General features: G+C 49.8%; 1 protein-coding gene across 2 annotated transcripts; it reads right to left on the reverse strand.

Moving 5' to 3' along the window:
• Positions 1-1,331: 1,331 nt before the first annotated feature.
• On the reverse strand, positions 1,332-22,641 carry LOC123456370 (uncharacterized protein C5orf49-like). Of its 2 annotated transcripts, XM_045139341.1 has the most exons (4): positions 22,394-22,641; positions 9,818-10,015; positions 5,938-6,054; positions 1,332-1,753 (listed from the first exon to the last, which is right to left on the reverse strand). In XM_045139341.1, the coding sequence occupies exons 1-4, from the start codon at positions 22,565-22,567 to the stop codon at positions 1,574-1,576; spliced, it is 669 nt and encodes a 222-aa protein (XP_044995276.1). In that variant the 5' UTR covers positions 22,568-22,641; the 3' UTR covers positions 1,332-1,573. The 2 variants fall into 2 exon arrangements, with proteins under 2 accessions (XP_044995276.1, XP_044995277.1); XM_045139342.1 differs by lacking the exon at positions 9,818-10,015 and having other exon boundaries at positions 22,394-22,639.
• Positions 22,642-24,723: the final 2,082 nt, after the last annotated feature.

Here is a 24,723-nt window from a genome sequence, read left to right on the forward strand (position 1 = left end):
TGGCTTCATATAGAGGTTTTGCCAATTCCGCGAATCCAGGGATCCACAGACGGCAGAAGCCTGCTGTGCCAAGGAATTCTCTAACTTGCCTGGGTGAGGTTGGTGTTGGGATCCGGAGAACAGTCTCTTTCCGGGCATCTGACAGCCAGCGTTGCCCATCCCGGAGGATGTATCCTAGGTATGTCACCCACTGCTTGCAGATCTGGGCCTTTTTAGCAGAGGCCCGGTATCCCAGATTGCCCAACGTCTGTAGGAGGTCTCTGGTTCCCGCCAGGCATATCTCTTGGCTGACTGCTCCCATTAAAAGATCATCCACATATTGTAACAGAGTAAGTCCTGGGTTACGTACCCGGCAGTTTGAGAGATCTTCATGTAAAGCCTCATCGAAGATTGTAGGAGAGTTTTTGAATCCTTGAGGCAGCCGAGTCCAGGTGAGTTGGCCGTTGATTCCAATGTCTGGATCATGCCATTCAAAAGCAAAGTATGGTTGGCTCTGTGGGGCTAAGGGTAGGCTAAAGAACGCATCTTTTAAGTCCAGGACAGTATACCTTTCTCTCTCTCTCTCTCTCTCTCTCTCTCTTTCTCTCTATCTATCTATCTATCTCTCTCTCTTTCTCTCCCCTTTCTCTCAAATAAATATATTTTTAAAAATATAACAGATACCTTCATCCTTGAGTGAGTATCAAATCGGCTTGCAAAGAAACATTTCCAGCTTAGTTTTGGAAGCAGCTTCCTAAAGTGGGAAGTGTCTAGAATGACAGTCCTAGGCTGGTGGTGGAGCTTGGTAGTACAGTGGACACAGCCCTGACTTCCGTCCTCTGCAGCACAAACTATAAAGACAGTCGTCACTACAGTCCCTTGGGGGTTGGGTGCTGTGTATTTACATAGCACATGGTTCCCCACAAACTTGTCTGGGTTTGGAAATCCTCCCTTTTGGATGAAACAACACAGGCTCAAATAGATGGAACCACTTGGCCTAAGACCACACAGGAAGATACAGCAGGCAGAATTTCCCAGGGGCCTGTTAAGCACCAAAGTCCAGCCCCGTATGCCAGGCCTTGAGGAGTAAGAGTGAACCCCCCATCTTATATGGCTTTGGCTCTCCACTGTGAAAATTCAGTTTTCATTGGCTCGGACATCTAGCAAAACAAACCCTGTCTAGACTTCAATTGCGCAAAAAGGCCATTTGATATCTCCATTTGGAGAAAGAAAATCCAAAGGGCTGTTTGTGTTATGGGCAGAGACTTTCTTGAGTGTATAGAGGGGCCTGCACATTGCCGTTGTGGCCTTCTCTAAGAGCCTTTGCAAGTAAATCAAGCCAAGCCGGCTGCCAAGGTTGCTTTCCTTTTATTTGGGAGAATACAATGTGTGGGTCAGCATCATTGCATTGGAAACAAGTGCAGGTGAAAATCCCTCCGCTGGACATGTTTAACGCGGGCAAAGGCGCGGGGCCAGGTCCCTCCCGAGGTCAAGGTGCGTCGCTGCAGCAGGAGGTGAGAAGGGAAGCCAGGCTGGGCCCCGCGCTCCCCCAGCAGCCTCCCTTTCTGGAACGGGCCTGGGCCCCGGGGCCACCTCAGGCTGGAGCAATGTGCCCAAAGCCAGGCTCCTTGATGCTGGGGATGTCATTCTTCCTGTAGAAGTCAGCCTGCACGTGGTTCACACGGCCACAGCCTCGGTTCAAGGGCTCCACGGGCTGATGGATGCGTTTTCCATAGGCAGAGGATGCCAGCACTCCGACAGGCCTTTCCTTTTCCTGGGGAAGATGAAAAGTCCCCTCTAAGAATCCTCAGCATGCATCAGTCCAGCCAAGTCTCCATCAGCCTGGGTCCCACCCAGGGGGGCACCCTGGACCTGCACCCTGCTCCACCCAAGCTGCTTCTACTGAAAGGGAGGGGCTTCTCCAAGTGTGGCTGGCCCCAGCCCCTCGGAACCTTCTCATGTCCTCAAGGCTCAGAGGAGAAGCGAGTCACGACCTGACCGCAGTCTTTATTCCTTCTCGGCCATCTCTCTGCCCGGGCTCTGGGAGTACACACACCTCTGTCAGCCTTTCTTCCCCAGCACCCAGAGGTGCTCTCTCCACTTCCAGTCCCCTGTGCCCTATTGTCTCTGCTCCCTGACCCACCGCGCTTCTGCCAAGGGAGCTTCAGACCTAAATCTCCAGCTACCACCAAACATCTGTGCTGAGCTCTCCTCTCCCTGGGAAAACAAAAGAAACAACAACAAAAAAAAAAAAAACCTTTCTATTTTTCGCTGTCTTGTAAGGGGTTTTCTTCTGTACCTGTCACCCATCGCTACCTAGAATTAGGTTGATTTTTTTCTGTCCTCTCTCTTTCCCCCTCCCTCCCCTCCCCTCTCTCCCTGAAGGTCAGCTCTAAAAGGAAGGACAGGAGTTTGTGTCTTAGCCCCTTCGTGCTCCATAGTAGAAGGGAGGCAGTCATAAAAATAAGCCACCTTCTTGTCCATGGAAAATAGTGACATCACTGCCAACAGGAATGCATTGCTGACATGAACAAAAATGACAGAAAAAAAAATTCAAAGTCTGTGTAACTTGATCACTTCCTTTTCTTTGCAAATAAAGAGTATTGAGAGGTAAGGTATGCTGGCGTCCTTTCAGTGCTGGGGCTGGAGCCAATGGCCTCAAGCATGCTCAGTGGGCATCCTGCCACTCAGCCAAATCTCTGGCTCTGGCATTCTTAATGACAGCCACAGGCAAAAAAAAACAAAAAAAAAAACATCAAGTGGTTCAATCAAAATCCCGCCAGGAGCCTTTATAATTTCCATGTAAAGAATCATGTAATAGTCTCTACTTATTCATCGCCTGACCTTTGAAACTCCTGCCGTCAGGGCTGGGGACATGGCTTAGCAGTTAAGGCACTTGCCTGCGAATCCTAAGGACCCAGGTTCAATTCCCCAATACTCATGTCAGCCAGATGCACAAGGTGGCACATGTGTCTAGAGTTTGTTTGCAGTGGCTAGATACCCCTGGTATCCCCATATTGTCTGTCTCTCTACCCCCCAGCTCTCTCTCTCTCTGCCTTTTTCTCTCATAAATAAATATATAATTATAAATAAATAAAAATCCTGCTATCCTCAGATCAAGCTTTGTGAAGATCACGTCAGGTAAGAAGCGGCAACAAAAGGGTCTGAGCCGGATGAAGACGGGCCGCCCAGGACTCGAGAGAGAAACAGCACTCTGATGACCCCTCAGCCCGACAGATGAGCTGCTTCTGCCCGGTGCCCACCTAGGCGCCGATACGATCACTGCCTTTTCAGAAACAGTGCAAGGATAAACGGGGATCTGTCCTGCGTGTGGGAGTGACAGATGCTTGTGCAACTCCATACGGGGAAGGTTGGGGTCCCTAGGAAGGCTGTGACGGCGGGGCCTGGTGGCGTTAGCAGAGAGGTGTTTTATCTGCTTTAAAGACATCCTAGTTTTGTTCCCTTAAATTGTTAAATTCTATAGAATCAACCATAAAAGTGAGTGCAACAATGTCATTGTAAACTAGCGGGAACAACAATGGTGACGTGACTATAGCTTCTTGCAGAGTAAAAGAAGGCTGAGGAGTCAAGTTGCACAGAGCAGCTGGATGCAACGTTAACTATGGGTTTGCACACACATGTGATGCTTACATGAGCATACACACAGGTGCATCTAAACACATACAAGGCACATCTATACACATACTAAACACATGTGAGCACACATACCTGCCTGCACTCCCATACAAGCTACACAGAGCGGGCATGTGTCTACACATGACCACGCATACAAATGCATGCATCCATACATAAGTGCATAAATGTATGCATGCATGTATATGAATGTGTTCACATACACGGTGATGCATGCACACATATGTACATGCATGATACACACATGCATGAATATGCAAAGTGTGTCTGAACATGCAGATGTATGTATATATGCATGTATGTACATATAAGTATACACGCACACATGCATATGGGCACACATATTCCCACATGTAAACATGTATGTATACATGCACACATGTGTGTATATATGCATGAACACATATTTATGATGCATGCATGCATATATATAACATGTACATATGTGTAACAAGGTGCACAGGGATGCACTGTGCATTTTCTGTGTGTGTATAGGATACACAGGGATGCATACATGCATGTTTCTGTATACACATGCATAGGTGTCTGGGAATACACAGGGATGCACACTGCCTATCTTTATATACATATACTCAAATGGGTACGGGGATACACAGGGGCATGTGCATGGATATTTTTACATACACACGCATGCGTGGGGTACACAGGGGCATGTGCGTGGATATTTTTACATGCACACGCATGTGTGGGGTACACAGGGCTGCATGTGTGGATATTTTACATGCACACGCATGCGTGGATACACGGGGTGCATGTTTGGATATTTTACATGCACACGCATGTGTGGATACACAGGGGCACATGTGTGGATATTTTTACATGCACACGCATGCGTGGATACACAGGGGGCGCATGTGTGGATATTTTACATGCACACACATGCGTGGATACACAGGAGCGCATGTGTGGATATTTTACATGCACACACATGCGTGGATACACAGGGGCGCGTGCGTGGATATTTTACATGCACACGCATGCGTGGGGTACACAGGGGCGCGTGTGTGGATATTTTTACATGCACACGCATGCGTGGATACACAGGGGCGCGTGTGTGGATATTTTACATGCACACACATGCGTGGATACACAGGGGGTGCATGTGTGGATATTTTACATGCACACGCATGCGTGGGGTACACAGGGGCGCATGTGTGGATATTTTACATGCACACGCATGCGTGGATACACAGGGGCGCGTGTGTGGATATTTTACATGCACACACATGCGTGGATACACAGGGGGTGCATGTGTGGATATTTTACATGCACACGCATGCGTGGGGTACACAGGGGCGCATGTGTGGATATTTTACATGCACACGCATGCGTGGATACACAGGGGCGCATGTGTGGATATTTTACATGCACACACATGCGTGGATACACAGGAGCGCATGTGTGGATATTTTACATGCACACACATGCGTGGATACACAGGGGCGCATGCGTGGATATTTTACATGCACACGCATGCGTGGGGTACACAGGGGCGCGTGTGTGGATATTTTTACATGCACACGCATGCGTGGATACACAGGGGCGCGTGTGTGGATATTTTACATGCACACATATGCGTGGATACACAGGGGGTGCATGTGTGGATATTTTACATGCACACGCATGCGTGGGGTACACAGGGGCGCATGTGTGGATATTTTACATGCACACGCATGCGTGGATACACAGGGGCGCATGTGTGGATATTTTACATGCACACACATGCGTGGATACACAGGAGCGCATGTGTGGATATTTTACATGCACACACATGCGTGGATACACAGGGGCGCATGCGTGGATATTTTACATGCACACGCATGCGTGGGGTACACAGGGGCGCGTGTGTGGATATTTTTACATGCACACGCATGCGTGGATACACAGGGGGTGCGTGTGTGGATATTTTACATGCACACGCATGCGTGGATACACAGGGGGTGCATGTGTGGATATTTTACATGCACACGCATGCGTGGGGTACACAGGGGCGCATGTGTGGATATTTTCCATGCACACGCATGCGTGGATACACAGGGGGCGCATGTGTGGATATTTTACATACACACGCATGTGTGGGGTACACAGGGGCGCATGTGTGGATATTTTACATGCACACGCATGTGTGGGGTACACAGGGGCGCATGTGTGGATATTTTACATGCACACGCATGCATGGATACACAGGGGCACATGTGTGGATATTTTACATGCACACGCATGCGTGGGGTACACAGGGGCGCACGCATACATGTTTTGATGCTGTCACCAGCTTTGTCTTACCTCTTTGTTAATGTGGAGTCCAAGGCCTTTGGCATGCTCTCTGTCATCGCGGTGTAATTTCTGGTCATAGTCTAGTCTCCTCTTAAACACACAGTCATAGAGGGAAATAACCCCTTGCTGGAGATGAAGCAAGAGAGAAAGCCATGGGTATGTGTGAAGGGTAAGGAGCCGTAGTGCTGGCTCAGCATGGAAGCCAGCACGCGCCAGTAGAGACTGGACTGTGGTTTTCAGCCATGCGAGGAAGTGCTGGGAAGGAGCACGATATGGAGAAGACCCGGGTGTGACCCGGAGCCAGAGAAGCCAGCAGCTCTGGTGTCCCTCCTTGAGAAGCGACTCCTCAGGCTTGCATAACAGCCGACCCACCTCAAGAGCTCTGGCACAGACTATGAATAATGCCCTGGCTTAGTCCGTCAGTTGCCATCCAAATACACTATAGGCTGGGTGGTCCACCCACGAGAGCAATGTACTTCCCTGGGGAGGAAGTGCACAGCCAAGCTGTGGGCGGAGGCAGGGTTGAGGAGAGCTGCCTTCTGCTTCATAGGTGGAAATGTCAAATTGTGCCTTCACATGAGAGAAGGGACACACAGTTCTTTCAGGCCACATTGATGAGGACTCAAGACCTAACCACTTCTCAATGGCCCACCTTCTAATACCACTATGTAGGAGCCCTAGCGTTAAATATATATAATATATATAAATATATAAATATATATATACATATATATAAATAATTTGTGAGCAACAAAGAGGGAGAGAGAGGTAGAAAGAGAGAGAGAGCGAATGGCCACACAAGGGCCTCCAACCACTGCAAATGAACTCCAGACGCATGTGCCCCTTATGCATCTGGCTTACGTGGGTCCTGGGGAATCGAACCTGGGTCCTTTGGCTTTGCAGGCAAATGTCATAACCACTAAGCCATCTCCCCACCCGAGCCCTAGTTTTAAAACGCGTGTACAGGAGCACATAAGTACCCAGACCACAGGATAACTCCATCTCTGATAAAGCAATGCCTTCACTTCTATCTTTTTTTGATTATTTTATTTATTGATTTGAGAGTGACAGACAGAGAGAGAAAGAGGCAGAGAGAGAGAGACAGAGAATGGGTGTGCCAGGGTCTCCAGCCACTGCAAACGAACTCCAGATGCGTGCACCCCCTTGTGCATCTGGCTAACGTGGGTCCTGGGGAACCGAGCCTCGAACCGGGGTCCTTAGGCTTCACAGGCAAGCACTTAACCGCTAAGCCATCTCTCCAGCTCCACTTCTATCTTTTTATATTCAAGTTGTCTCTAAAAAGCTTAGGCTGCTTTGAAAAATTAGCAATACTGAATGTTATGACAACATAACCAACCAGAAGGTTTCTATTACCCTGCTAGCCAATGGTTAAATTGCATACTTTCCAGTTCCTTTCTTGAATGACAAAATATCCTATTTTTTGCAAGTGTGTGCGTGCATGTGAGTGTGTGGTGCATGCACACGTACGTGCCCATGTGGCACCCCAGGAGCGCACCTGTGGCAGTGGGCACTTGTCTGCGGCATTCCACTCCATCACTCTTCTGCCCATTCTTTTTATGTTGTTGTTTTTTTGAGGTAGGGTCTCACTCTAGCCCAAGCTGACCTGGAATTCACTATGTCGTCTCGGGCTGGCCTTGAACTCATGGCGATCCTCCTACCTCTGCCTCCAAAGTGCTGGGATTAAAGGCTTGTGCTACCATACCTGACAGTGTGAGACAGAGAATTGGTGCGCCAGGGCCTCTAGTCTCTGGAGAAGAACTCCAGATGCATGTGCCACCTTGTGAATCTGGCTTTAGGTGGATGCTGAGGAATCAAACTCAGGTTGTTAGGCTTGTGAGCAAATGTCTTAACCGCTGAGCCATCTCTCCAGCCCTTCTGCCCATTCTTATTTGAGCCAGAGTCTCTTACTGATCCTGAGGCTTGCCTTTTTTTCCCCATGAGCTCTAGAAATTCTCCAGTCTCAGCTTCCCTACAGGCCTGGAGTTACAGAGGCACATGACCAGCTGGGCGTGGTGGCGCACGCCTTTAATCCCAGCACTTGGGAGGCAGAGGTAGGAGGATCGCTGTGAGTTCGAGGCCACTCTGAGACTCCATAGTGAATTCCAGGTCAGCCTGAGCTAGATTGAGACCCTACCTCGAAAAACCAAAAAACAAACAGAGGCGCGTGACCACACCTGACTGTCAATGCATTCTGGAGCTGCATCACTAGCCGTCAGCTTCAGGTCCTCCTGTGTACATCGGAAGGGCTCTTAACTTCTGAACCCTCTCTCCAACCTTAAATATATTTTCTTTAATCATATGTGGGAGCTGTAACACTTGGCAATTCAAGCGTATGAATATATGTGAACATACATATATACACAATATAAACATATACATATTGTTTAGCTAGACATGGTGGTACAGGCCTTTAATCCCAGCACGAGGGAGGTGGATCACCATGAGTTCAGGCCAACCTGAGACTACAGAGTGAATTCCAGGTCAGCTTGGACTAGAGGAAGAACCTACTATGAAAAAACAAAAATAAAGTATTTTTTTAAAAAATGACTGTTTACAAATCTACTGGGGGTGTTCTGGGGGGATAGCTTAGTCAGTAAGATGCTTGTTTCTCAAGTATGAGGACCTGAGTTTGATCCCTAGTACACATGCAAAAGTGTCAGGCATTGGGCTAGGGAAGGGCTTAGCAGTTAAGGAATTTGCCTGTGAAGCCTAAGGACCCAGGTTTGATTCTCCAAAATCCACATAGGCCAGAGACACAAGGTAGCACATGCGTTTGGAGTTTGTTTGCAGTGGGTGGAGGCCCTGGCGCACCCATTCTCACATTCTCTCTGCTTCTTCCTCTCTCTCAAATAAATAAACAAATAAAATATTTTTTAAGCCGGGCATGGTGGCGCACACCTTTAATCCCAGCACTCAGGAGGCAGAGGTAGGAGGATCGCCATGAGTTCAAGGCCACATAGTGAATTCCAGGTCAGTCTGGACTAGAGTGAGACCCTACCTCGAAAAACATATATATTTTCTCATATATATATATATATATATATATACATATATATATATATATATGAAAATAAATAAATAAATATGAATAAATAATAAATAAATAAAAATGAACAACAACAACAAAAAAGAACAAACCAGAATCAATGGAGAATTGATAAATTGTCCACATTTAGTGGTGGTTCATTGTGTCTTCACATCATATTATAGACAAGAGTAAATTCTGGATGAACTAGGAAAATAAACAAGAAGGAAAACCCATAAGGGACCTCCTACACTTAAAAACAGTGAGAAAAAATGATACAAAGAAAACATCAATCACTTTGACTCTGTAAAATGAGGCATTAGCTTATGAAATCAAACCAAATTTAAAAATAAAAAGAAATTTCAATATCTGAACACATCGTGCAAGAAATCTGTTGGCGCGGAAGCTGTGGGCTGCCAGCCTGCAGAGGAAAAGCAGAGCTTTCTGCGGAGAAGCAATGAGGGCCCTTCAGCATCACAGAGGACGTCCAAGCACACAGGGATGGTGGTGGCAACGCCTTCTCAGGCGACGCTGACCCTTCTGCAAGAAAAGGCAGCGTGATACAGACCTTCCTTTTGCGTCTCAGAGCTACTGGCCTGGCCCACAAGAGGCCTGCAGGAAGGCAAGAACAGTGACTTGAGGGCCCACAGTACCATGGTACACCTACATGCTTAATAACTTAAGAGATTTGATGGTAGCAGGGCTGGTTGCTGGTCATAACCTAAGTTTTCTATTGTCTCTGGAAGCCCTGCTGATCGGGCTGACAGTGTGCCATGTGTGGGCTTGGAGGAGATCAGCCACAGTGTGCAACGGAGACGTTTGACTCCTGTGGCCAGGAAGTACCTTTGGAGAATCTGATGAGAAGTGGAGGTGCTGGTGCCCTCCACGAACCCACAATGCTCCCATCGTGTCAACAGCCTGTTCTAAGCAGGGTTCAGCACCCACAGTACGAAAACAGGTTGTCTGAAAGCTCTGTGGGCTTCTCTCCTTCTGCCCAGTACTTCCAACCAGGAGGATCTGGAGAGCAGGTGCCGAGTTCAGCTGGGAGAAAGACCGGGAGGTGAGCGAGAAGAGAATGAGAATGCAACCACTGTTCCCCCAATGTCCCCCCATGCCAAAGAAACCCAATGAAATACACAGTTTTACAAGAAAAGGTCTCTGTTTTCTCCATTTTAATGAGCCATTCTAAAATTCTATGAAAGTAATAAGCAATAGCTAACAGCACATCCGCCTCCCAATTCCAGGATTCATTTGCAAATCTCTCTACGTGTCACCAGAACCATACATAGTTTTGTGTAAGTGCATATTATATTTTCAAAACTTTACAGAGGAAAAATATTGACTTTTTCTATCATTGAAAAGTAAGAACAGAAAAAAAAAAGAAACATCATTAGCAAGCAGGCAGCCTTGACAAGCAAAGTACCCACCCTGAACCACAGCGTGTATTTCATTACTAATCTTTTGTTATTTCATTCTTTTTTATTTTTATTGTTTATTGTTTATTTCAGAGACAGTAAGAGAGAGAGGGAGAGAGAGATAATTGGCACACCTGGACCTCAGCCACTACAATCAAACTCCAGATGCTTGTGCCACCTGGTGAGCATGTGTGACCTTGTACTTGCTCCACCTGTGTGCGTCTGGCTTACATGAGATCTAGAGAGTTGAACATGGGTCCGTAAGTTTCTCAGGCAAGGTCCTCAACTGCTAAATCATCTCTCCAGCCCTGTTCTTTCCTTTTATGGCTTGAGGCAAAACGATATTAATAAAAACCAATTTGCTGGGCGTGGAGGCGCATGCCCTCGCACTTCCTCGCACTTCCTCGCACTTCCTTGCACGCCCTACACGCTCTTATACTTCCTCGCACTTCCTCGCACATCCTCGCACGCTCTTGCACTTCCTCGCACTTCCACGCACACCCTCGCACGCTCTTGCACTTCCTCGCACTTCCACGCACACCCTTGCATGCTCTTGCACTTCCTAGCACTTCCTCGCACACCCTCGCACTTCCTCGCACACCCTCGCACGCTCTTCCACTTCCTCGCACTTCCTCGCACGCCCTCGCACGCTCTTTGCACTTCCTCGCACTTCCTCGCACTTCCTCGCACACCCTCGCACTTCCTCGCACGCCCTCGCACGCCCTCGCACGCTCTTGCACTTCCTCGCACTTCCTCGCACACCCTCACACGCTCTTGCACTTCCTCGCACGTACTCGCACACCCTCGCACTTCCTCGCACACCCTCACACGCTCTTGCACTTCCTCGCACGCACACCCTCGCACTTCCTCGCACGCCCTCGCACGCTCTTGCACTTCCTAGCACTTCCTCGCACACCCTCGCACTTCCTCGCACGGCCTCGCACGCTCTTGCACTTCCTCGCACTTCCTCGCACACCCTCGCACTTCCTCGCACACCCTCGCACTTCCTCGCACACCCTCGCACTTCCTCGCACACCCTCGCACTTCCTCGCACACCCTCGCAGCTTTTGCACTTCCTCGCACTTCCTCGCACACCCTCGCACTTCCTCGCACACCCTCGCACGCTCTTCCACTTCCTCGCACTTCCTCGCACGCCCTCGCACGCTCTTTGCACTTCCTCGCACTTCCTCGCACTTCCTCGCACACCCTCGCACTTCCTCGCACTTCCTCGCACGCTCTTGCACTTCCTCGCACTTCCTCGCACACTCTTGCACTTCCTCGCACGCCCTCGCACGCTCTTGCACTTCCTCGCACGTACTCGCACGTACTCGCACACCCTCGCACTTCCTCGCACGCTCTTGCACTTCCTCGCACTTCCTCGCACACTCTTGCACTTCCTCGCACGCCCTCGCACGCTCTTGCACTTCCTCGCACTTCCTCGCACACCCTCGCACTTCCTCGCACTTCCTCGCACGCCCTTGCACTTCCTCGCACTTCCTCGCACACTCTTGCACTTCCTCGCACACCCTCGCACGCTCTTGCACTTCCTCGCACGTACTCGCACACCCTCGCATGCTCTTTCACTTCTTCGCACTTCCTCGCACTTCCTCGCACTTCCTCGCACACCCTCGCACTTCCTCGCACTTCCTCGCACTTCATCGCACACCCTCGCACTTCCTCGCACGCCCTCGCACTTCCTTGCACACCCTCGCACTTCCTCGCACGCCCTCGCACTTCCTTGCACACCCTCACACACCCTCGCATGCTCTCGCACTTCCTCGCATGCCCTCGCACGCCCTCGCATATCCTCGCACTACCTCGCACTTCCTCGCACGCCCTCACACGCCCTCGCACATCCTCGCACGGCCTCGCACGCCCTCGCACTCCTTCCCACGCCCTCGCAGTCCCTTGTCCTTCCTTGCACTTCCTCTCACGCCCTCGCAATCCCTCGCACTTCTTCGCACGCTCTCACACTTCTTCGCCCTTCCTCGCATGCCCTCGCACTTCTTCGCACGCCCTCGCACGCACTCCCTTGCACGCTGTTGCACTCCCTCGCATGGTCTCGCACTTCCTCGCACTTCCTTGCACTTCCTCGCACGCTGCAAAGCACTTTCCTGTAGAGCCTAAGCATCCCAGTTTGAGTCCCAATTCCCCAGGACCCATGTTAGCCAGATGCACAAGGGGGCACACGCGTCTGGAGTTCATTTGCAGTGGCTGGAGGCCCTGATGAGCCCATTCTCTCTCCCGATCTGCCTCTTTCTATCTCTCTGTCAGTCTCAAATGAATAAAAATGTACAAAACACATTTTTAAAAATGGCCACATGGGCCGATGGTGGACATTACCCCCTCCTAACATCAGGTGAACAATAGCAACAGGGGAATTTGTCAAACACTGGCAAGGGGAAACTGACTGGCTATAACACCCGTAAGCCCACCCCCAACATTACACTCCTTCAAGGAGACATTAATTCCCAAATCCCCATCAGCTGGGAAGCTAGCATTCAGACCACCTAAGTTAGTGGAGGACACCTGAATCAAACCACCACAGCATGTGACAGTCACGTGTAGGGTTGGTGCCGAGCACGTGACAGTCACGTGTAGGGTCAGTGCAGGGCACAGACAGTCACGTGTAGGGGTGGTGCTGAGCATGTGTTGCAGTCAGTTTGCATTTCCTGTAGAAATCACCCAACCAAGAGCATTTTGCAGAGAAAAAGAGATTTATTTTTGCTTACAGCCTTGAGAGGGAAGCTCCGTGATGCCAGGGAAAAACGGCGACGTGGGGCTGGAGAGATGACTTCGCGGTAAAGCACTTGCCTGTGAAGCCTAAGGATCCCAGGTTGAGGCTCAGTTCCCCAGGACCCACGTTAGCCAGATGCACAAGGGGGCGCACGCATCTGGAGTTCGTTTGCACTGGCTGGAGGCCTTGGCATGCCCATTCTCTCTCACTCTCTATCTTCCTCTTTCTCTCTATCGCTCTCAAATAAATAAAAAATAAACAACAACAACAAAAAGTATGTACTGTGCTGGGGAAATGGTTTAGCAGTTAAGTCATTTGCCTGTGGAGCTTGAGGTCCACAGTTCGATTCCCCCTGGACCCATGTAAGCCAGATGCACCCAAGGGTTGCATGGGTTGGAGCTCGTGTGCGGTGGCTGGAGGCCCTGGTGTGCCCATTATCCATTTCTACCTCTTTCTCTCTCTCTAATCAATAAGTAAACTAAAAAATACACTTTTAAAAAAGGATGTGTGACTTGTGTAGTGTTTCCTTGAAAGGAACCATGGCCCTTCACTCTCTCCCCTTTTGTTTCCCAAGCACCACGAGGCAAACAGACCTTCTCCAAAGGCGTCTGCCATGAGGAGCCACCTCACGGCGAGGCGGAAGTCCGAATCAGCTTTTCTGAGAACTCTGCTGCACACAGGCCCGCTATCGCTACTCCGCGGCTATGATCCCAATGTCTGTTCCCCATCTCCAAATTCATAGGTCGAGATCCTGAACCCCATGAGTATTGCGTCAGGAGTGAACCCCCTTGGAAATTCTCACATCATGACAGGGCAGCCCTTATGTAAAAGAGCCTTACCTTCATTTAAAAAAAAAAAAAAAGGGAGTCCGAGCGCTGGGTAGATTGCTCAGTGGATAAAGCACTGGTCACTGAATCATGATGGCCCTCGTTTAATTCCCAGATCCCACATTAAAACCCAGAGGCTGTGCAGGGCTTTTGTGATCCAAGCATGCTGATGGCAAGATGAGCAGAGAGGCTTTCCTAGATGTCAACAAGTGAGAGTGAGAGCAGAGAGCACACGAGACCCCAACTCAAAGGAGAGAGAGGGGCAGACTAAGACAGCTCGCAGCTTAGGCCATGTTAACCTAGTGTGTCATTTAGTTTTCTGCCGCTGTGACAATTTGCCTGACTCAAATCAACTTAGAGGAGGGAAGATTTCTTGTGACTCATGGTTGCCATGGATTCGGTCCATGGTCCCTGAGCCTCATTGTAAGGTAGCTCCTAAGCTCAAGGCAGCCTGAGACTACAGAGTGAATTCCAGGTAGGCCTGGGCTACTGTGAGACTCAACTTCAAAAAAAGAATAAAATAATAATAATAAGGCCGCAAAATTCACTTGAATCTTGCAGCTGGATAAAAACTAGTTCATGTGCCGAAGAGATGGCTTAGCGATTAAACGCTTGCCTGTGAAGCCTAAGGACCCTGGTTCGAGGCTCCGTTCCCCAGGACCCACGTTAGCCAGATGCACAAGGGGGTGCATGCGTCTGGAGTTCGTTTGCAGTGGCTGGAGGCCCTGGCGCGCCCATTCTCCCTCTCTCTCTGCCTCTTACTCTCTCTGTCACTCTCAAATAAATAAATAAAAACAACAAACAAAAAGAATTAATTTTAAAAAGTTCATGTGATCTAATCTTGAGGAGGGCACTGGTACCACCTGCACCAGCTGCTCAGCAGGGTGCGGAAACGTCTTCTATTCTGGTTGCTCTAAGACTACTTAGATGTTCCTCTTTGTCTTGTGTCATTTTCTTATGACACGAAAGATTTCGCGCTGGCATCTGCGGCTCTGTCTTGACTCATTGCTGTGACCAAATATCTGACAGGAGGCAGCCTAGGGAAGGAAAGGTTTATTCTGGCCTACAGTTCCAGAGGTTACTTTGGTGAGTGGGAAGGCAGTGTGACAGCCGCGGGAGGTCAGCTGTCGCTTCAGCCATCAAGAAAAGGAGAGTGGGGGTGAGTGGGGCTGGAAACTCAAGGCCTTCCCGCAGAGACCCACTTCCTCCAGCAAGGTTCCCCTCCTAAAGGTGCGGTAACCTTCCCAAGAGCGCCACCCGCTGGCGATTGGAGGCAGAGCAGACGTCTACATTTTCTTCTGGCATCATTTTCTTTCACAGGATACTAAAGATTTCGGTGGTTGAATCTGTGGAATTTACTGAAATCATGCTGGAAAGAGACGATTCCTCCCAAGTCCACTTTGCATTGACTTGTCTTTTATTCAGTCCCTACATTTTTTGTAAAATGCCGGACAGTAATGTGTCTAAGTGTTCCAAGTTACTTAAGTCTCTAACCAAAACTATTCAGCATAATGTAGCAGCCACAGATGTTAAGAAATGAATAGGTGTGAGGCTACGTTCTAATAAAGCTTTATGCTAGGGCTGGAGAGATGGTTCAGTAGTTAAAGGCGCTTGCTTTCAAAGCCTAATGGCCCAGGTTTACTTAATTCCCTCATGCCCACATAAAGCCAGATGCACAAAGTGGTGTTGAATATGGAGTTTGCAGCAGCGGGTGGACCTGGCATTCCCATACTCACTCACACTTTCTTTCTCTGTCTCCCACTCTCAAATAAATAGAAATATACATATATTTTTTTCTGGGATGAGATGCCCTGACCAAATGCAGCCTATGCAAGACAAATATTTATTTTGGCTTACTCTCCCAAGGGGAAGCTCCATGATGGCAAGGAAGATGGCATGGGCAGAGTCTGGGCATCACCATCTGCAAGAGGGTGAGCTCACTCGGCACTGGCAAGCTAGGGCTAAGAAATTTCAAGATGCACCCCAGCAACACGCCTGCTCCAGCAAGACTCCGCCTCCCAAACTGCCGCCAGCTGGGCAGCAAGCATTCAGGACACGTGCGTTTATGAGGGACACCTGATTCACACCAAGGGCGGCTGCCGAGACCTGGAGAGCCTGTGTGCAGAAAGGGTTGGGCAGACGAGCCGCAGGTGAGAAGGAGAGCATGTACCGCCGGACAACAGGGCTCTGAAGAAACACTAGTGCTCAGAGTTAATGCAGGCATTGCTTTTTAAAAAATATTTTTAAAAATTTATTTATTTATTTGAGAAAGAGAATAGGTGAGCCAGGGCCACCAGCCACACTGCAAGCAAATTCCAGACACATGTGCCACCTTACGCATCTGGTTTATGACGGCCCTGGTGAATCGAACTGAAATTCTTTGGCTTTGCAGGTAAGCATCTTAACCACTAACCCATCCCTCTAGCCCCAAGGCATTTCTTAATTCTCAAAATCAATTAAAAAAAAAAAAGATGGCCGGGAATGGTGTCGCACGCCTTTAATCCCAGCACTCGGGAGACAGAGGTAGGAGGATTGCCCTGAGTTTTAGGTTACCTTGAGACTACATAGTGAATTCCAGGTCAGCCTGGGCTAGAATGAGACCCTACCTTGAAAAACCAAAAAAAGAAAGAAAGAGAGAAAGGGAGGGAGAAAAAGATAACAGGGGTTGGGTGTGGTGGTGCACGCCTTTAACCACAGCACTCAGAAGCAGACGTAGGAGGATCGGAAGCCACCCTGGAGCTACAGAGTTCCAGGTCAGCTTCGACTAGAGTGAGACTTTACCTCAAAAAACAAACAAGCAAAAACTAGTACAGAAAAGAGACACTGCTGGAAAAACAAGAGGCTTTGTCTGAGGTCTTGCTTGTGAATGAGTAATGACAGCCTCAGACAGCAGTGAGGGTAAGTCCACATTCATGAGATCCCATTAGTCTGAGCAATCTAAGAAATGTCTCCAGGCTAAGCTGAAATTTTTCTTGAAGCTATAACCTTTCAAGTTAAATAGATGAGTCTGTAGTTGGGTGGTTGAGGTTTGATAGTTTAAAAGCAGCCTCATGAGAATCCATATCTATAGTCACATAAATGCAATCACTTACTAGCAAATTTCCGTAAACACAAGATTTTATCATCACCAAGAACTCCCTACCTGGACATGGAAGCTAAACAAATCCAAGATTTAAAATGGATATTTAAAAGTTCCTCTAATGAGCCATTCCTTTACATAACATTGAAATCTGTGCACTAATGGTTATGACTCATGGGTAGCTAACTTCATGGAATTGTACTTACATGATTAGAGATGTTGGTGATGAAGGCCCACTGGCATGAATGAGTGAACACAATTTTATAATGTAGATTTTTGTCCTGCATATACTTTCTTTACCCCAGTTAATTGTCACTAGGATCTCTTTCCTTGGACTCCCACATCCTCCTAGTCTTTGGGAGCCTTTGTTGCTGTCCAAGCGGTTGACAGGCCTGTTCGTTTTGACCCTTGTGGGAAGGGTAATGCTATGATCTTGAACTTGATGAGGAAGTCCCATGTTATGCATAATCTTGTAAGGCTTAGGGTTCCCAGAGTAGTTATCAATTGATGACCTCCTGGGGGGTTCAGAATGTCATGTCTTCTGTCAGATCCAGAAGTGTGACTCAGGGCTCATTCTTCTGACCAGAAATCAGAGCCATGCAGTTCCAGCCCTTAGTTTTACAAGCTGTTATGAGGGAGAAGTCCGGTCCTAATGTCCTCTCGGCTTCTGCTAATACCTAACTGGTTACCTAACAGTTCCTTATATGTAGACACAGTCTTTTCAGTATTTGGGTTAGCGGCTCACCAGAAGCCAGGCAAATAACTCCATAGTAATCAGGACGTTGTCCAACTATACACTGTCTACTTTGTTATGGTTAATAAAGAATTGATATTCAAAGGGAAGAGCAGTGAGTGGGCCACATTTGTGCAGAGCCTGTACGTTCGGGGAGCACACTTCCAGACCCACTCCTGAGCCCCTTCCAGGAGACAGGGCTGCTGCACACCACACCTAGAGTGCCCCTCTGCCCCTGAGCTTAGCTGCGGCCAGGAAGGCGACCCTGTTCATCAGACAAGTAAATCAAAATGATAAACTCGTGATAGCTCAGTAGTTAAAAGTGCTTGCAAAGCCTGGTGGCCTGGCTTCAGTGGAGACCCAGTGGAGATGCTGGGACCGCGAGATGGCCGCTGAGGATAGCTGCTGGCCCCGAGGAAGGTTTCCAGAACTGTGAGTCACCTAGCTGGAGGGGGAAAATTAAAACTCCAGAGATTTGTTGCTGGTTAGAATTGTTGGACTTACTTGTCACTGGATAGAGCTGTTGGACTTGGAGCTACAGAGTTTGATGTTTGCCCTGTTTAAGTCATGTATTGCTTGAGTACTTCTTTGCTATGCCCAGTGCCATCTTTTGCAGTGTGAATGTTTATTCTGTGCCATTATGGGTTTTCTGAGGTCATTATTTTGTTATTATGGCTCAGTTAAAAGATCTTGGAGCCGGGCATGGTGGCACATGCCTTTAATCCCAGCACTCGGGATGCAGAGGTAGGAGATCACTGTGAGTTCAAGGCCACCCTGAGACTACATAGTGAATTCCAGGTCAGCCTGGGCCACAGTGAGACCCTACCTTGACAAATAAAAAAATAAAATAAAAAAAGGATCTTGGACTATGGGAAGTATGAATATCATTGGAATTGATAAAATCTACAGGGACTTTTTTTTTTTTTGCCGAGGTAGGCTCTCACTTTAGCCCAGGCTGACCTGGAATTCACTGTGTCATCTCAGGGTGGCTTCAAACTCACGGTGATCCTCCCACCTCTGCCACCCGAGTCCTGGGATTAAAGGCACGCACCACCACTCCTGGCTTATGGGGACTTTTACACTTGGATGAATGCATTGCATTTTACATCATGTATGCTTATCAGTTTATGGGGCCTGGGGCGGAATGTGGTGGTTTGATTCAGGTGTCCCCCATAAACTTAGGTGTTCTGAATGCTAGGTTCCCATCAGATGGAGATTTGGGAATTAATGCCTCCTGGAGGCAGTGTATTGTTGGGGGCGGGCTTATGGGTGTTATAGCCAGTGTCCCCTTGCCAGTGTTTGGCACACTCTCCTGTTCTTGTTGTCCACCTGATGTTGGCCAGGGCTGGTGTCCACCCCATGCTCATGCCATCGTTTTCCCCTGCCATCGTGGAACTTCCCGTTGAGCCTATAAGCCAAAATAAACCTCTTTTCCCCTCAAGCTGCTCTTGGTTGGGTGATTTCTACCAGTAATATGAACCTGCCTGCAACACAAAGTGATACATGTGTCTGGAGTTCATTTGCAGTGGTAATTGGCTCTGGTATCTGTCTGTCTGTCTGTCTCTCTCAAATAAGAACAAAATAATAAACTGGTCCTCTCAGACTCATCTCTGAGTGGACCCTGAGAGCTGGGGTGTCTCTCCACTCTGCCCACGTGGCTGAGGCTGGTGATAATGTGTGACTCTGAGCTCCTGTGTTTGCAAGCTCCTGTACAACCCTGCAGCCCGCCTTCTACCTCTGGTACTTTAAAAAATATATATTCTATGTATTTATTTGCAAGCAGAGAGATACAGAGAGGGAGAGAGAGAGGGCGTGCCATGGCCTCCAGCCACTGCAAACAACTCCAGACACATGGGCCACCTTGTGCATCTGGCTTAATGTGGGTACTGGGGAATCGAACCTGGGTCTAAGGCTTTGCCGGCAAGTGCCTTAACCACTGAGACATCTCTCTAGCCCCTCTTGTACTTTACAAAAATTCATAGTTCTTCATAGTATCAAGGTAATATTTAACAGAACCCCTCCAAATATGTTCTCAGTATTTTCATCACATTATATCAAAAAGGAGACTTCCAGTTAAGATGGTAGCATAGGAACCATGCTCAAACAGCCTAGGGGAGAAAAAGCCAGAAAATAAATTATATCAAAAAGGCAAACAAATGTTATATTTTCACAATAAAACAGGAGACTTTGGGGCTGGAGAGATGACTTACTAGTTAAGGCAGTTGCCTGCAAAGCCAAAGGGTCCCTGTTTATATGTAAGCCAGATGCACAAGGTGGCATGCATCTAGGGTTTGTTTGCAGTGGCTGGAGGCCCTGGTGTACCCATTCTCTCTCTCTCTCTTTCTCTATCTCTGCCTCTCTCTCTGTCTCTCAAATAAATTAATAAAATATTTTTTAAAAAACAGGAGACTTATTTTGGCTACATATTTATATTGTACAATAATGTGCATGAATCATAAATAAACTGGTTATTATATACACATCGCATGTTTTTGAGGAAGGGTCTTGCTCTAGCTGAGGCTGAATTGGAATTCACTATGCAGTCTCAGCGTGGCCTCGAACTCACGGCGATCCTCCTACCTCTGCCTCCCGAGGGCTGGGATTAAAGGCATGCACTACCATGCATAGCTAACATTGCCTATTCAAAATGTGGGATTTATTATAAGTCAAAGTAGTTATAAGGAGGAGTTTATTTAGATAGTTAGCTTTTGGGGACAGTCTCACTGTTTAGCCCAGGCTAGCCTCGGGCTCACACACTCCTCCTGCCTCAGCCTCACAAGTCCTAAAATGATAGCAGGACCACACACAAGTGGCCAAACCGTTGTGAATGTAAGTTCACAGGAGAGAAAATGAGACCCACGGTAGCAATGAGGTTAGGACCCTCACTCTAAGCCACTCCTGTTTCAAAGCCCTACAGTCACCGCTAAGGGAGTCAGCAAAGCGGGCTGCAAAGGAAATCGGACAGCAAATGTCCCTTTGCGTCCCTCCGAGTTGCTCAGAGCAGGCGGCGCTCCCGGAGCAGGCGGGGGAAGGCACCAGCACAGAGGGCTCTGCGCCGCGCGGTGCCAGGGCAGCTAGAGCAAGGAATGGGTCCTGCAGAGCCCTGCCAAGGGAGGTCCCAGCCTCCCGCCTGGGCTGGCTCGCAGCATGCCCCACCTCCGCTGCCCTTCTCTCTCCTCTCTGCACACCGTCCCCAGACCACTTCCCCTACCCGGAGCTCAAGGGTCCAGCGGTGGCCCCCACTTGATGTGCGCTAAATGCGGCGGTGTGCCCGATCCAGGGTGGCCTCGAACTCACGGCGATCCTCCCACCTCTGCCTCCCCCCGCGTGCTTTGGTAGGGATGCCTTATACATATGAATGAATGGCTGGCCTTCCTCCTCCGGGGACACCCGGTTAATCCACACACCCCTCTTTGGGCAACTCAAGCGTGCCGGGGACCGAGCCCTCCTCAAGGTCCCTCTCCAGCGAGGACAGTGCCAAGCAGAGGCTCGCAGCGGATGCACGAGCAGCGCTGACACGAGGGAACGGGCGTCCGCAGGACGGTTTGTGTTGTTGTGTTTTTCGTTTCGGTGTTGGTTTCATCGGCTTCTGGGGCTGCTGCAAAGCGGCGGTCTCAGGCGCTCAGCTCCAAGGTGCCAGCCAGAATCTACCCTCCACCCCGAATCCAGGTTCCCCTCTGCTCTCTCTCCCTCCTTCCTCCTCCTCCTTCCCCTCCTGGCTTTTGTGTTTTCTTTCTTTCCTTTTTTTCTATATCTTTCTCTCTCTCTCTCTTTTTTCTTTCTCTCTTTTTCTTTCTTTCTCTCTTTTTATTTCTTTCTTTCTCTCCCTTCCTTTCTTTTTCTTTCTCTCTCTCTCCTTCTGTCTCTTTCTCTCTCTCTCTCTTCCTTTCTTTTTCTTTCTCTCTTTCTCTTTGTTTTTCTTTCTTTCTCTCTCTCCTTCTCTCTGTCTGATGAGCATGGCAGCTGTATTTCCAGCCCCTCCGCTCGCCCGGTCTGAGCCCAGGAGCGCAGTCGCTCAGCACGGCACAGCCCACCCGCCCGAGCAAGGCGCGGATCGCGGCGGGAGCGGATCCCGGGACCCCTGCAGCGCAGCCCCCCGCGCACCGCGAGCCCCGCGCACGCCGCTCCTCGTCCACCCGCCGCGGTCACACTGGCCTGTGGGCTCCCGGCCGTGAGGACCCGGCGAGGACCCCACCCGCCTCGAGATGCCGCCCTGGAGGCGCGTCCTGGGCCCCGCCCACCGCGGAGAGACCCCTCCTCACCACCGAGACCCCTCCTCACCACCGAGACCCCGCCCACTGCTGAGAGCTCTCCTTATCGCTGAGACCCCTCCTCACAGCTGTGACCCCTCCCACTGATGAGACCCCTCCTCACCACCAAGAACCCTCCTCACCACCGAGACCCCCCCCCCGCAGAGACCTCTCCCATCGCCCCTGCCGCCGCTGAGACCTCCCCCTCCTACAGCTCAGATCGCGCCCACCGCTGAGTCCCCGCCCGCCACTGTGACCCCTCCCACCAACAAGACCCCGCCCACCACTGAGAGCCCTCACACCGCCGAGACCCCTCCTCCTCGCTGAGACCCCCTCCTCACCACCGAGACCCCCCATCACCGCCGAGCGCCCCCTCACCCGGCGCTGGCGGTTGTAGTAGCTGAGCTCCTTGGGTTCGGGGCGATCGGACGGGGCGTAGCCCAGAGTGGACATGGCGGAGATGGGCAGCGGCCGGGGCTTGACCCGCAGCGTGGCCGCGGTGATCTCCTCCTCCTCCTCCTCCTCCTTGTCCCTCGCGTCGCCACCGTCCATAGCCCCCGCCTGAGCCGTGCCTCTTCTCGCTCGCCCAGATGCCCAGGTGCCCAGGCCGAGTCCTCCAGCCGCCGTCTTCCTCCCGCCGTTGCCTGGACACGGCGTCCTGGAGGCCCTGGCCGCGGCGGGGCGGGGGGAGTGGGGGGAGGGGGGAGGGGGGAGGGGGGAGGGAGTGGGGTGTGGAGGACGGGGGAGGGGCGACCCTTCCCCCTCCTCCTGTCACTTCAGCCCCCACCCCCCCTCCCGGAGGTGCCCAGCGGCCGAACCCAGCTGTCACACAGATTCGTGGGCACCATGCCCGTCATTTCCAGCTAGGTTGAAATGGTTCTTGAAAATGCTTCTCTCGGGCTGGAGCAACGGCTTAATGGCTAAGGCGTTTGCCTGCGAAGCCACAGGACCCCGGTTTGATTCCCCAGGACCCACGTTAGCCAGTTGCACAAGGGGTCGCATGCATCTGGAGTTCGTTTGCAGTGGCTGGAGGCCCTGGACGCCCGTTTTCTCTCTCTGTCTCCCTGTGCTTCTCTCTCTCTCTCTCAAATAAATAAATAATAATAATAAAATGTCTTAGGGCAGGCGTGGTGGGGCACCCCTTTAATCCCAGGAAGGGGAGGCAGAGGCAGGAGGATCTCCTAGAGCTCCAGGCCACACTGGGACTACATAGTGAATTTCAGGTCAGCCTGAACTAGTATGAGACCCTACCTCAGAAAACCAAATAATAATAACAATAAAACATTAAAAAAATACTTCTCTTGGGGCCGGAGAGATGGCTTAGCGGTTAAACGCTTGCCTGAGAAGCCTAAGGACCCCGGTTCGAGGCTCGGTTCCCCAGGACCCACATTAGCCAGATGCACAAGGGGGCGCACGTGTCTGGAGTTCGTTTGCAGGAGCTGGAAGCCCTGGCGCGCCCATTCTCTCCCTCTTCCTCTGTCTTTTTCTCTGTGTCTGTCGCTCTCAAATAAATAAATAAAAAATCAACAAAAAATATTTAAAAAAAAAACAAAAAAACTTTAAAAAAAACTGTTAAAAAAAGAAGCACATCTAATGACAGTTTTAAGTAAGCACAGTGAGGAAGAAGATAATAATCACTGTGGGACGACAGCATTGGAGTCTTTTAGTCCAGACATGAGATTATGCTCAATTCCAAATACACCATAAACCCATAAGCAAGAGGTTAGAACCAGGGAGCTGTGATGAAAATATAGATAAGCCCACATAAATGGGCTGCAAGGCCACTGAGAAATCCTGCTGGAACTGAGCTGATAACACCCTCCCTGAAGATCAGCTGACAAAAAGCTGGAAGAAGCCATTCTGCATGCAGTTCGATGGGCGAAAGAGAAATCAGCAGTGCAGATACTCAATCAACAGTGGACAGTGCAAGTCTTAAATTTTGCCAGCTAGGCCAAATGAGCCAATGGGTATAATAGTGGCACGTCTGTCATGGTGGAAACCAACTGCCCTCTAATTAGACTGGTCAGAAGACCAAAGGCGGTGACGAGACTCTTGTGACATCCAGCCTCTGTGGAGTTACCTGTCTTCTTGGTCAGAGAGGACATGGAAACCAGAGACCAGGAAATGGACTCCACGTCAGTGTCTGCAGACAGGCGCTCAGACCACCTAACTTAATGGAGGACACCTGAATCAATCCACCACTGCATGTCAGTCACATGTAGGGTCCGTGCAGAGCACGTGACAATCACTTGGAGGGGTGGTGCTGGACAAGTGACAGTCACATGTAGCGTTTTTGCGGGGCAAGTGACAGTCACGTGTAGGGTCGTTGTGGGACACGTGACAGTCACGAGTTGGGTCGGTGCGGGAATATGACAGAGAAGCAGAGGGTCAGTGCGGGGCACGTGATAGTCACACGTGGGGTCCGTGCAGGGCTAGAGGCAGTCACGTGTAGGGGTGGTGCGAGACACGTGACAGTTACGTGTAAGATCCGTGCATAGCATGTGTTGCAGTCAGTTTGCATTTCTTGTAGAACTCACCCATCCAAGAGTAGTTTGTGGAGAAAAACAAGTTTACTTTTGCTTACAGCCTTGAGAGAGAAGCTCAGTGATGGCAGGGAAAAACGGCGATATGGGGATGGAGAGATTGCGTAGCAGCAAAGCACTTGCCTGTAGAGCCTAAGGATCCCAGTTTGAGTCCCACTTTCCCAA

The sequence above is a fragment of the Jaculus jaculus genome, chromosome 21, assembly GCF_020740685.1.
Source record: "Jaculus jaculus isolate mJacJac1 chromosome 21, mJacJac1.mat.Y.cur, whole genome shotgun sequence".
NCBI lineage: Eukaryota > Metazoa > Chordata > Mammalia > Rodentia > Dipodidae > Jaculus > Jaculus jaculus.

Coding starts and splice junctions, on each gene's coding strand:
- LOC123456370 (XM_045139341.1), bottom strand. CDS start 22,567: ATGGACGGTGGCGACGCGAGGGACAAGGAGGAGGAGGAGGAGGAGGAG. Junction 10,016..22,393: donor ACTACAACCGCCAGCGCCGG/GTGAGGGGGCGC, acceptor TCTTTCTCCCAG/CTGAACTCGGCACCTGCTCT. Junction 6,055..9,817: donor TCTCATCAGATTCTCCAAAG/GTACTTCCTGGC, acceptor CTTCATCTCCAG/CAAGGGGTTATTTCCCTCTA.